This window comes from Anguilla anguilla, chromosome 1 (assembly GCF_013347855.1).
Source record: "Anguilla anguilla isolate fAngAng1 chromosome 1, fAngAng1.pri, whole genome shotgun sequence".
NCBI lineage: Eukaryota > Metazoa > Chordata > Actinopteri > Anguilliformes > Anguillidae > Anguilla > Anguilla anguilla.
This window is the reverse complement of record NC_049201.1, coordinates 32918023-32931990: the sequence shown is the minus strand read 5'-3', so window position 1 is coordinate 32931990 and position 13968 is coordinate 32918023. Positions and strand designations below refer to the sequence as shown.

Genomic DNA, 13968 nt, shown 5'->3' with positions numbered 1-13968 from the left:
AATATCTTATTGTTTATAGCATGTATTGATGGAAGTATAATCTGGCCCTATTTCAAATTAAAATGCAAATCAATAATTGCATTTTGCTGTCAATAAATGTGTGCAAAAATCATGACATAGTTCAAATTCAAATGCAGAGGCCCAGCTTGCATTTCCATTTTCACGTTTATGTACGCAGTTTATCTGAAAATTGGAAAATTTAAATGCAAAGACCATTTGACTTCTCATTTTCTATGCATACATGAACCCTGGCATATTTAAAAATTAATGAAACACAATAAATGTGTATGTCTGAAAGAACATAATATTCTTGTAAGTACATGATTGATGACAAGAAGAAATAATAATTGAATTAGTCCTATTGCTTTGCATGTTTGAAGGCCAATCAACTACTCATGGTACAAGGCTGATAAATGAAAATCCATTGTAGTTGTCCCATTTGCAATTTTACTTCTGTAAAATTGCAAAATTCTAATAATATTGCAAACCTGCCTTTACATTTTCAAGTCAAAAGACATGCCACTCAATGGGTGGGGGCATTACAGAGGCAGTGCAAACCCTACCTGGCCACACACACTTGTCGTCAAGACATTACAGGCAGTGAACGAGAAGTGAATGAAAAGATCCAGTGAAGTGCTAACGAACAAGAAGTGAAAGAAAGGAATCAAATGAACGAGCCATGCCGTTGAGCCTGAATGTAAATGCCGTTAGCAGGCAGGGCGTTTCATTTAACTAAATCCCACAGTCCATGAAACATTTCCATAATACTAGAGCCAGCTATGTAATAAAACTGATAAAAGTGATTTCACAAAGAACACAATTTGTATAGTGTTTTTTTTTTGTTTTAGGTATTGACATGAACCTATTGAAATCTATGCTTTATTTCTCCAATTGATAGGCCTATGTGTTTTAAAGCATCAATCAGCTAATTTTACATAACGTATATACATTATGTACAATTAGCCGATTAATGCTTTGTGGTAATTGACTTTGGCTTCTACTGATAATTAATTGACAGGACAAAATACAAATTCACAGAACAATAAATGGGTGGTAGTGAGGAAAACTGTATATTTGGCTCCAACTAATGTAGCTACATGGAGAGGAAGGAATATAGTTAATGGTAATCAGCACAAAAGGTTAGCCTTTGGTGGGGCTGGTGTAGCATAGTTGAACTATTTCCAAAATCAAGTAGAATTGTACTTGCATTTAGCGGTGTGCAGTTTGAGAATGATTCGTTCAAATTGAACAACTCTTTTTACTCACTCAGGAGTAATGATTCGTTTACTCAGTTGAGTCGTTCATTTTACTCATTTGATTTACTGAGCAGATCCACCTAAATCGCACTCAGCTTCCAACCAACATGTTTTTAAACATCATTATTTATCGCATTGTGTAAAAGAATTTAAATGATGCAATGCTGCAGGACATAACATTGTACAACCAACAGTAAACCCATTAACTGGTGTTTCATGAGTGAATGAAGTAAACCCATTAACTTGTGTTTTATGAGTGAATTAATGGGCATTACCCTAGGCTATTGAACGAAATGTGAATGATAATCACAACTCTTTCAGGGCTCGAGAATAACAGCTCTTTTGAGTTCTTCTAATCGGGTACATTATTTATCTAATGTGTTTGCTATCAGAACAGTGCATTGCAATGGTTTAGTGCTCACTGGCCAAGGTAATCTATCATGCCAAAGAGCAGCTATCTTCACTCCGCTGAATGAATGAGATGTGTCTGAATGAATTGTTTGTGAATGATAAAGCCGGCTCTGACGACATTTTCGAGTCTTCATTTGCCAGTAGGTGGGTTCCTATGTGCACTGGGGAAGTGGGGATAACTCAATCAAGTACACAAATCGAAAGATTCATTCTTTTCACTGAATTAATCATTAGCGAATGATTGTCAGGAAAAAGAATCAAACTTCACATCACTACCTGTATTGGAAAAAAGTTAGATTATTAGACCAGTATCATGGCTGGATGTGTTATCACCATGACTGCCCTGCGGCACCATCTAAAATGCACTGGCAAAATTATCACATTTACCACCTTGCACTATAACTATACATGATAACAATAACTATAACAATACAAAGCATACACACTGTAAAGATATCATTCCATAACGTTTCGCTGTATCGTTCTGTGAAGTGTCATTTCACACTACTGTACTCACTTCCTAAAATAAATAAAAGGCAGATTCAACAAATTTGGATACATTAATGGTACTTCTTAATTGTTGTGGTAACTTCCAAATTGATGAGGAAAGCTGTTTTTGTCTGTTTCTTAACACCCAGGTAAGTATTTAAAAAGCAAATAGCCTATGAATCTAGTGTGTGCTTATAAATTCCTGTGACCAGGTGTCTGTTTCTTTTCCATTAACCACTTGACGCATCCAAAGATTGAAGCAAGATAAAGCCAACAATATCCCAAAGGTATGCTAATACAGTGGTGAAAAATGCTGCTCACTGAATAGTGAAATAAAAACAAGGGATTTTTGTGGAATTATACCACATCATTCTACTATCAATATCTGTGACTAAATATGGAGTAAATATGCAATCCTACCATTGGTTTTACATGTAAATATATCCCTTTCAATGTTCAGTGGTCATCTTGAAACAATCAATTTGAGAAATGAACATGCAAATAAAATGTAGAGGGAGGTATTTACAATGGCCAATTTCAATGGCCAATTTCAATTTTATTTCAGGATGAGAGCTCCACGTGGTTGCTTCAGCACAGCGTTGTACATTCAACCATAACATTATGGAATAACACACAAGCACTTATTGAGGCCTAATTGTTTTTTTCCTTCGGTTTTTGTAAGATTTTACTAATTCAGTACCTTTCTTTACAGGAGCTGGTTTCACTTTCTCTTTTGGAACTGAATGTTCTGAAACAAAGAAAAACACAAAAAGAACAATTTAACCATTTTAATATAATAGTTTCAGAAATACATTCAGAATCAATATTATTTACATAAAAAAATTCAATAAATGCAGGGCGGTGCAGTGGGCAGCACTGTTGCCTCACAGCAAGAAGGTCCTGGGTTCTACTATATGGCCTTTCTGTGTGGAGTTTGCGTGTTCTCCCCATGTCCGCATGGGTTTCAAAGAAATGCAAGTTAGGCTAACTGGAGACAATAAATTGCCCGTAGGTATGAGTGTGTGAGTGAATGGTGTGTATGCCCTGTGATAGATTGATGACCTGTCCAGGGTCGAACTCCTGCCCCTCGCCCAATGTAGGTTGAGATAAGCTCCAGCACCCCTCACTATCCTGACTAGGAATAAGCGGGTACAGATAATTGATGAATGGATGGATGGATAATAAAATGCATTTGTGCACAAATCACTATGTAACATCCTATTGCAGTACCTTTCTCCACTGGAGCAGGTTTGGCTTTCGCTTTCATAACCTCAGGTTCTGAAACAGTGAAAAACACAGTAAGACCAACTTTACAATTTGAATCTAATAGATTCAGAAATACACATTACATAGAAGGCAAATAATAACATGTATTTGCACACGATTCATTATGCAAAATCATATATTTGTACCTCTCTTTGCAGTGGCTGGTTTGACTTTCTCTTCAGAAACCACAGGCTCTGAATATCACAATGGAGAAAAGAGATTTTATATTTTATATGTAGCACATCCGCAAACATAAACATTTAATTTGCACAATTTTACAAATCACCATAACATAAAATGTATAAGAACTACATCAGTACCTTTCTTTATAGACATTGGTTTAACCTTTTCTCTAGGCTCTGAAATAGAAAAAAAATGATTTCATAGTTTGGATCTAATAGCTTTAACAAATAAATGATTTAGGGAGGAGGCTTTAATATATGATGAACTTTAAAACTCACTGCTTATACTGAAAGTCAATAATGGAATACACAATATAATCAGTAAAGAATCATCTGTACCTGTCTTTACATGAGATTTGGCTTTTATTATGGGTACTGCAGCTTCTGAAATATAAATGTTTTTGAGCATTGTGTTACAAACTGCATACAGTATTTCTTCACATAGCAAGTCATTATGGAAATACAGCCCAATAAACACCTTTTTCTACAGGAACAGGTTTAGCCTTCTCTTTGGGAACCTGAGGTACTAGGAAAAAGAACAAGAAAACATTATAAGCTTCAAATGTAGAGCACTCACGGATATGTGTAGAGAGTAACGGCCACTTGCAAGGAGTCTGTTATATTGTACCATCTCATTGTTCATTTTTAAATTACAATTTACAATTTAGACATTTGGCAAAAGCTTTCAACTGATTTGCAAAAGTATGTTTTACATCTGACAGATTAAGCTGCAAATTGTATTTGCTAAGGCTATCTGAACTGAAAAGTAAAGTGCAAATGCTACATCAGTACCTTTCTTCTTAGGGGCAGGTTTGGCCTTCTCTTTGGTGACCTCAGGCTCTGTTGGGTATATGACATTTTAAAAGTTTTGGTCATCAATGCTTTGTTGCTTATAGTATGCACAAAGAGAGATTTCACTAGATTATAAATGGATTTTGTTAGATTATAAATGTGACATGTTCGCAAATGACGAATGTGGTCATGATGATGGGTAATATGGTACCTTCAGTACCTTACAAAGAAAGGTGCTGAAGGTACCATATTACCTATGACCCTTTTGTTTGGAAACATCAGGCTCTGAAGGGTAAAATATTTCAGTTTTCTAAAGCATTTATAATATATATGTTGAAACTGTAATTACTAAAATTCCGTAAACTCAGCTTGTAAAAAATCTATATTAAAATATTAGTCAAATTCAGCACACAATGTTATACTACAATGTGCCACATGTAGGGATCTTTTAAAAATGGCAAATGGAAATGAAAAGGGTAACTAGCATTCAATCAGGAACTAGAGAGCACTGCTATTCTATTACAATTATGGATTAAGGAGATCATGATTTCTTTGTTATCCAGATCATGTATCTCCAAAATGACCCTCACCTTAACAGAACAAACTGCAAGTTAACACTGCAGCCATGATTTTTCACATAGACTTAAAGATAAGTGTGGAAGATTCATGCAAATCGATCAATTGCTGTAGGAGACATCATTTAAGTGTTTTTGAATATATCGAGCCCATGCTGCAGTACAGGAAGTGCTGGGAAATGTCACAAACTAAAATTCAGCATTTATTTCATTGAAAAGCTAAAAGTTGGGAGTTGAAAGTGATAGTGAGTCCGAGTCCTTTTCAAATACTGTAAGGTTTGCAGGTCCTTATGTGGTACACCGGAATCTTTCAGATGAAAATGATTGAATTCAAACTCCTGATTGTAGAAAATGAATACACAATTCAACATTCCATCAATGATAACAGTAGGACCCCGATGACACTAAAAACCAACAGATTTAATTTAATGGTTTACATTTATGGGGCTCTGGAGCGGTGCCTTAACAATGGCTCTTACTGGCAGATTTTACACGCTAATTTATGGCAGTTGTTTCAAATTCTAACTCTCCGAATTATGACTGATAGCCAAGTCAGTATATTCGCAGGCCACTTGATAAATCTAATGACTTTAAAGTCCCAGCTGATTGGTTAATAGCTTAAACAGATTCTTAAGATGGATCTTTCAGACTATATTCATGTTAACAGTAAAAAGCGTGCAACAAAGTTTAGGTCGCAAATAACAATGCTGAATAATTCTGACGTGATTTACACTGCAACTGTACACTCAGATATTTTTTAAAGCATATGCATACAAAATAAAAAAAATAATAGCAATAATGATAAATGTAATAAATAAAATAAAATGAACAGATAAGTACTAAATAACAAACTAAAACCTTGTATTATTCAAAAGGTCAAGGTTTTATTAGTGGGGAACAGTTGTTGCTAAAATAAATTACTACGAGTTTGTTTTCCCTCATTTGACTTGAAAGAATTGAGGAAATATTGGGTAGCATTGCTTTGGAATACATCTTATTTAATTTCGGTGAGGCAAGATAGCCTATATTGTTTGTAGTACCGTAACTTGGCGTCATTTTGATTTTGATTTTGGCAGTGTGAATGAATGAGTTAGGCTATAGATGGTGTACGTCTTGTATGTGTGAGTAACTTGGAATTTTTGTACACTGAAAACGTGTTTTTTATGAGATATCATTTCTTTTTGCAAAGCGTTTTATTATGAGAGTGAGAAATGCGAAGTGACCCTGTAAGAAACGGTTGCGGATTATGGCTATCCTTTTGTGAATTTGTACAGTCTGATGAGCGTGTACCGTTTAGCAGTTTCGGTTTGCTATATATGTAAAACAGTGGCTGTGACAAAGGGTGCGGTGGTGTAAGTGTAAACGCATCAGAAACGCAGGTGAAATATGGCCAGTGTATGGATTTGACGGCCAACCATGAGCCTTGATTGACAAAAGAATCAGCAAGCCCGTAGAATTAGAGCTCCCTAGGTCGCAACTTGTGTACCCTTCTGTCCTGCTCCGTTGTCTGTTATTTCGTGGAGATGCACTTTTAGTGTTTGTAAGGTTTATAAGGCATTTTGATAGGCTTATCTGCAGGTAGGAATCCTCTTCGCTGTTTTGCTAAGCAGGAACCGGAAAACTTGATAGTGGAGAATAGGAGCAGACACATATGTCCCAGCATGCTTTTCATATGAGAAAATAACAACAGTGTGAGATAAACAATAGGAGAAATGATGAAATTGCGTAGTTGAAACAATATGTTTTTAGCAGAATGGGCATGTAGGTGAAGGTTGACATGATCACAGATTATAGTGCAAAGTAAATGAAGTGACCATGAACGAGCTTAGTTTCCTTATCGAACGGTATATATAACAGTCTGTATAAAGCATTAGTTGTTGAAGTGGGGGGTTAAGTAACGTGTGAAATCTATTGCACTGATGCGCTTTTGTCATGTTTAGTACTAGTAGTTATAATTATGAGCGAGTCATGATTTTAAATGTAATGTTTTAATGGGGAGTTACAGAACGTACATACGTAGTAATTGTTTGTAAGTGGCTAGATAGAGAACAGGGCGAGGTAACATGAATGTAGAAACATGGCGTTTGCTGATAAGAAGGTTTTGTACGGTAGCCAAGTGAAGAAATATAGTTAGTAGAAATGGCACAGTGGTGAACTGGTGTAACTTTTTAATAAAAGGAATACATTTGCCGTCATGAAATGCATATGGGTGGCCGTGAGTGAGTTTTGGTAAAGCAAATATAAGCGTAAGAAAACGTTAGTGTAAAAGAGGAAATTATCTGCCTGAGGGCGAGGCGGGATTCAATCCTTCAGGAGGTTTACCAGTCTGTGACTTTGTTAGTGCAGCACCATGACATAGCTATGCAATGCGTGAAATATCATTAGCAAACCTGTATGTGGTTTTAAAGAAGAACACAGGCCAGTAAGCACAGAAGAGCTCCCATATGGCTTTGCAATATTGTAGCTGGTTAATAACTGAACGTGCAGACGGTACGTCATAATGCAGTGTATACGTTCGGTGAACGGCGGGTAGATATCGTGCAAAAGCAATAATTGAGAAGTAGTAGACAATTATTAGTGAGGGTAAAAGCAGGTTAAAGAAACGTATTCCTAGCTGGGCTTGAACCTAGAACCCCATGTTCCGAAGACTGGGACCTTGCCCACTAGGCCACAGGCGGACTAACTGTTTAAACTGGAAATGCTTCAGAGTAAAAAGGTATGGGTATTTTGCATGTGTATGCAAGTTTTTGGTTGGGTCGTGTAGGTGAAGATTTGGCTGGTGTCGGTAAAATGTCCAATGGGGAGACACTTTGTAGGCGGCAGGAAAAATAAGAATAAGAAGAAGACGGAGAAAACGCAAAATCCCCTTAGTTTGGGGCTTTATTGTGTGGGCATGCGAAGTTGTTTATGAATTCTTTCTGTTGAAATGGGGTGAGAATGTACAGAATTTAATGTTTTTAAGGGCTGAGTGTCTGTGGCTGTTGTGGTTATTTCTGTGGGGAACCCTGAAAAGTGCCAAACTCTCGGTGCTGTACAGGTATGGGGCAGGCGTAACTTGGCGGGATGGCATACCTGCCATTCCAATCTCGAAGATTTCCGTTTCGTTCTCTTTGGCGGTACTAATGGCGAGAAGCGGTAATTGCAGGTGTGTTTTTGGACCTCACTTCCCACAGATCCAACCGGATCCAACCAGTGTCGCCTGTGTGACGTCAGTCAGTTGGCACCTGGGCCACGCCTATTATAACACTTACTATTTACTGAATAAAAAATGGTTGTCATAAAAGTAACGTTATGTACATACTCATTCGTTGTCTAACATTAGGCTAACTCAAGATGTCTTTACACTGCCGAGCCGGGTTAAAATGCCGTAGCAAACCTGGGGTAGAATTAGTGATGATCAATTTCTACAAACGTTCTTTATCCACCTTTTGCCCGATATGAACATCTTTACACTGCAGAGAAGAATTTGCGGGATTCGCTGTGGCTCGTGCAATTATGTATCTCGTGCACAATAAGCAGTCTTCTTCGTGAATGATTGTTGTGTGGTATTTTTGAAACAACTGCCTTGCAAAATGTTACCCCTGGTATTTCTGGTTTTGCTAGCTAAACTGTTCGAGAATAAAGCTGAGCTGGGTGTTAAATTAGCAATCAGAACAAGAAGAATAAAACAAAAACAAAGGAGATTTCATCAAAAAAGGGCATCAAGGCTGAAGGAACATATGAGGAAGCATAATAAAATAATAACAATGCTAATCTATACTGCCGTATTCTTTTATTTAGTTTTCTCCTGCTTGAAATCTTTACACAATAATCAGACTCTGCTCCACATACCCCGGCTTTATTCCGATCATTATAATATATTGATGAACTCGATGGCAATGTAAATAACGGTAACGTTAAGGCCAGTTCAGATCAATGATTCGCAACGAGACGAAATGGTTTTAGAATGTTGCAGAGAAAATTGCAGCGGTGTGAACTGGCTAGTTGCAGAGCCGTTGCCTGCCCTGGGGTCTCAAAAGACCCAATTTGTTAAATCGCCAAGTGCAGTTTTAGAACGTTTACAATCAGACGTCTTGGAATTTTGCAAGTTGCATCCAGTCTCGTTGCGAATCATTGATCTGAACTGGCATTTAGTTAGCTACACTGCAACGTTGCAACAAGGTAGCATTGCATTCGAGAGACGGTTTGCGAGGTCGGTACCGGTCGGTAGCGTTAGCTAGCGTTTTTTCTAATTGTTAGCCGACATTAGATTGTGTTAATTACATTAGCTAGCTAGCTAACACAACGTTACCTGATATGAGAGATGGATACTGTGCGCAACATTGTCTAAACTAATGTTGTCTTTCTTGACATGGTCCAGTAGCTAGCGTTAGCTGTGCAAATAGCTATGTAATTTAGTAACGTTACATTGTCATCAAATGTAATACGAAATCTACATCAACAAATAATATGACCTCATGTTACACAAAAACTTTTTACGGTTCCATAACCCCCCCCCCTTCTCTGTTATTGTAACGCTAGCAGACACCGGAAAAAACATTTCGCCGCTCACACACAAGTGAGTTGAAGAGCGAGCCTGTTGCGTTAGCTCCGCCTACCCTCTCTAGCGGACCAACCACTGATGGGTGATGGAAAACGCGTCACTAACTATGCGCCGCTTGTGGTTTTTTCCCGGGAATGTCGCCACAGACACCCAGTTATTTAATCATTAATTATAATAATAATAATAGGCTCAATCACCATTGTGTTACCTAATTTGGCGATAGATAGTGACTTAACAGAAATTTATTTTAATGAAAAAATTCAAGATTATTACTTTAAGTCATCCAGGTTTATTTGCGCCAAAACATGCACTGGAAAATATTCTCCAATATTGAGAAGTTGGGTGTAGACTATTGCTAATTACTTTCCTTTATGAGGCAGGCAACAGAATATGCAGGGGCTCATATTTCCTGTTTTGCAGAAATTGCGGGCGGAATCACAGAATCCGAGTTAAAATGTAGAATTTACACATAAACCTGAATGTGACAGAATTGTGAGATCTTTGTGGAAATTTTACAAATTGAATTTGGTGCTGTTGACCATACCATTTGTTTGTGTCTGATGTGGGTTTGTTTACTTGTGGGTGGGACGGTTTTGGAGAAGTTCAGTGGGGAGATGGAGCGGCAAGGCGCTCCTGGCCACACCTATACGATTCTGAGGTTTTTTCAATATGGATTTCATGCCTGATTTGAAACTAGTCGTATTACAGTTATTGACATTACTTTGAAAAGATATTTGGTGGATGCGTAAATCCATCTGAGATAATTAATGGTTATTTAAACTATTATTAGCCACTATACAATCACTTTAAGAATCAACAGGATTTACAAAGTAAATAAAATGTACTTCAATTCAATATGCAACATTATATATTAGTACCTTTCTTGGCATGAGCTGGTTTTACTTTTTCTTTTGTAACCTCAGGCTCTGAAACAGAGAAGAATATAATAAGAATCATTTCACAATTTAAATGCAGGAGGTTTTTAGCATAATTCAGAATCTACATTATTCACAAAGCAAAAAAGAAAATGTACTTGCACATAATTCACTATGCAAAATTTTACATCAGTACCTTTCTTTACAGTAGCTGGTTTTACTTTCTCTTTTGGAACCACAGGTTCTGAAACAGAAAAACACAAAAAGAATAATTTCAAAATATAAATGTAGCATATACAGAAATCCATTAAGAATCAACATTATTTACAAAGCAAATTTAAAAAATGTGCCTTTACTCAATTCAATATGCAGAATCATCTATCAGTACCTTTCTTTACAAGAGCTGGTTTAACTTCTTTCAGAACCTCATGCTCTAAAACAGAGAAAAACATAAGAATATTTTTACAATTTAAATGTTATAAATTCAGAAATACATTAACAATCAACATTATTACAAAATGCACTTCCACAAAATTCACTATTAACATACTATATTGGTACCTTTCTTAACAGAAGCTGGTTTGATTTTCTCTTCCGGAACCTCAGGTTCTGAAACAAGGAAGAATACCATAAGAACATTTTCACAATTAAAATGTATTAGATTTATGAGTTCATTAAGAATCAATGTCATTAACAAAGCAAATAATAAATAGTACTTGCACATAATTCACTATGCAAAATCCAATTGCAGTACCTTTCTTTACAGCTGCTGGTTTAACTTTCTTTTTCGAAATCTCATGTTCTCATGTTAACAGAGATAAACATGAAAAGAATAATTTCAGAATCCATATGGAGTAGATTCAGAATAAACAACATGATTTACTTAGTAAATCTACTGTAAAATATACTTGCAAAATTCACTATAAACATTCAGTACCTTTCTTTACAGGAGCTTGTTTAATTTTTTCTTTTTGAGCTTCTGATTCTGAAATAGAAAAACATAATAAGAACAATTCAACAATTTCAATAGATTCAGAAATTTGAAAGAATATACATTATTTACAAAGCAAATTAAAAAAAAAAATTTGAACACAATTCATGTAGCAAAATCTTACATCAGTACCTGTCTTTACAGTAGCCAGTTTGACCTTTTCTTTTGGAACCTCAGTTTCTAAAACAGAAAACAAAGTGAGAACAAGTTCACAATTTAAATTTAATAGATTCAAAAATATACTAAGAACATTATTTGCAAAGCAAATAAAATGTATTTTAACACAATTCACTATGCAAAATCCTATTTCAGTGCACTTCTTTACAGGAGCTGGTGTGACTTTCTCTTTTGGAACCTCGGTTCTGAAACCGAGGTAAGCATAAGAACATTTTCACAATGTAAATGTAGCACATTTGTAAATTCATAAGAATCAATGTTATCTGCAAACAAATATAAAATGTACTTGCACACAATTCACAAGGCAACAACCCATATTCCTACCTTTCTTTATAGGAGCTGGTTTGACTGTTTCTTTTGGAACTTCAGGTTCTGAAACATATAAAAACATGTAAAGAATAATTTCACTCTAAAATGACGCTACCTCATTCATGAAGACACACCATAGGTAAGGAAACTATAGTGCTTAAGATGTTAACGAAGTGAAATACCTTTTTTAAGCTCTATAGTTTCCCTTCCTAAAGTATGTCTTCAGGAACGAACAAAACCCATCGACACAAAACTTGAAAGGAATTTATCATAGCATGTCGGTTCCCTTGTCAAAAAAAGAGCGTTTGGTTTAATACTTGTTAAAATACTTTATAAGTAAAATGCATTCTTGCATCGTACTCCTGCACCACTGAAATGTTGCTAAATTGGTCCATTAATGTTATGGGAGCGTGGTAACATTACAGACATTGTAAACAACCAGGAAGTGGAAACCACCGTTACCTGGCTACACAAGTGTGACAACGCAGAAAACGGTTCCCTTTTCGATAATTGCAAATAAGCAACAAGATTACTATATGTTATAATTGTTAACATGATCATACTCTAACTCAGGATACTAAGTATTTATCTTACTAACTAATATGAAGTGACCTAAGTGCTGCGTTTCATTCGCCCGCGCTATCCACTGGGTTGCGCGCTTATGTCCATTGGACCTCTCTCGCAAGCCACTTTCAATTGCTCTCACTGTTCATTGGACCTCTCTCACTGGGTTTCAGTCTCCCTCCAGGCTTTCAATTGTTCTCAGTGGCTAACTGGATCTCTCTTGCACAAAAATAGTAAGTTTCCTCTCACGATTTTTTGACTGACTTCAGTCCATAATAGACCTCATAATTTAAATGTACTTGCACACAATTCATCATGCAGAACCGTGTATCAGTACCTTTTTTTACAGATGCTGGTTTAACATCTTTCAAAATCTCATGCTCTGAAACAGAAAATCATGAAAACAACATTTTCTAAATTTTAATGTATTAGATTCAGGAATACATTAACAATCAAAATTATTTCAAAGCCAATTAGGAAATGCACTTGCAAACAATTTATTATTAACAACCTATAGACGCTTTCATTGGACGCACGCGCGTTGCCAAGGTTATGTGCTTGGCCCTAAATTAACTTCCGGTCTGTGTTTGTTTATTATTGGGTTTGTGTTTACTGACTAATATGGCACCGATTACAAACGGAGTGAAAGTTAAACTGATGAGCAGACTGACGTTGGGCTCAGGTTGTTGTGCTGTGGGGTGCAACTTGGAACAAATGCCATTTCGAAAATTTGTAAAAATACATTATTTAACTTTGTAACCCCACTAGGGAATTGTGAAACGAATTGCTTGAATCCCTGCGATTATTATAGCTGGTGCTTGCCCATTGTATTTTTGAAAAATAACTGCACACCGTTACCTATTAAAATGTAAGTCCTGTAAAAATACACATAATAAACTCTATAAATAAATAAACCAACTTCATACATACACACTTAGTAATACTAATACAGGCTTATTTACTACATCAACTTTAAGACAAGCAACACGCTCGTAATTATCTCATCGTGACCCATTAAAGCCAATGGCGCAGATGTTGCTTCATACTTTCAAACTGCTTTCCCAACGGCTATTTTGCATCCTGCGACTTGAGTTACAACAGTGAATATGTACGGATTCCTAGACGTGCTGATAGGGACCACCCTTTCTCATATTAACCTCAAATACGCAAGACAGGACACTTATACAGTATGATAGCAAATTTATGTTAAGTTCCATTCATAGGGTTGTGGATACACGTCCCCTTAGCAACCAAAAGCTAGCGCTGGACCACCTCTGACTTATTTGGCGGCACAGAAAAAAAATCGTGAAAGTAACCACGGGAGGATAACAAGGACATTTTTTTCTACTTAACTAGGTACAGGTTGTTACTGATATTTCACCTACTTCATATATAGTTGCAAATCAGTTTACGTTTTCCTGTCTGTCGAACGAAGGTGGTCGAATAGGTGCTCTTACTGTAGCACTGACTTTGTTTCAGGTAACAAACTCATGATAAGTGATAGCTAATAGCTAGCTGACCAGTAACAAGCCTTCAAT

The 13968-nt window shown here is 36.4% G+C and overlaps 1 protein-coding gene across 50 annotated transcripts in view; it reads right to left on the bottom strand.

Moving 5' to 3' along the window:
• Positions 1–13968, bottom strand: part of LOC118206174 (titin-like) — a 154072-nt gene that overhangs the window by 16540 nt on the left and 123564 nt on the right. For 49 of the 50 annotated variants that reach the window (XM_035378465.1, XM_035378500.1, XM_035378642.1 and 46 more), the window contains 15 exons: positions 11882–11929; positions 11513–11560; positions 11327–11374; positions 11144–11191; positions 10951–10998; positions 10778–10822; positions 10586–10633; positions 10393–10440; positions 4397–4444; positions 4083–4130; positions 3944–3988; positions 3743–3781; positions 3569–3616; positions 3387–3434; positions 2857–2904 (listed from right to left, as the gene is read on the bottom strand). In XM_035378465.1, coding sequence (XP_035234356.1) covers positions 2857–2904; positions 3387–3434; positions 3569–3616; positions 3743–3781; positions 3944–3988; positions 4083–4130; positions 4397–4444; positions 10393–10440; positions 10586–10633; positions 10778–10822; positions 10951–10998; positions 11144–11191; positions 11327–11374; positions 11513–11560; positions 11882–11929 — 705 coding nt within the window. The remainder of the gene's footprint in view (positions 1–2856; positions 2905–3386; positions 3435–3568; positions 3617–3742; positions 3782–3943; positions 3989–4082; positions 4131–4396; positions 4445–10392; positions 10441–10585; positions 10634–10777; positions 10823–10950; positions 10999–11143; positions 11192–11326; positions 11375–11512; positions 11561–11881; positions 11930–13968) is intronic. The other variant, XM_035378518.1, reaches the window with a different exon arrangement.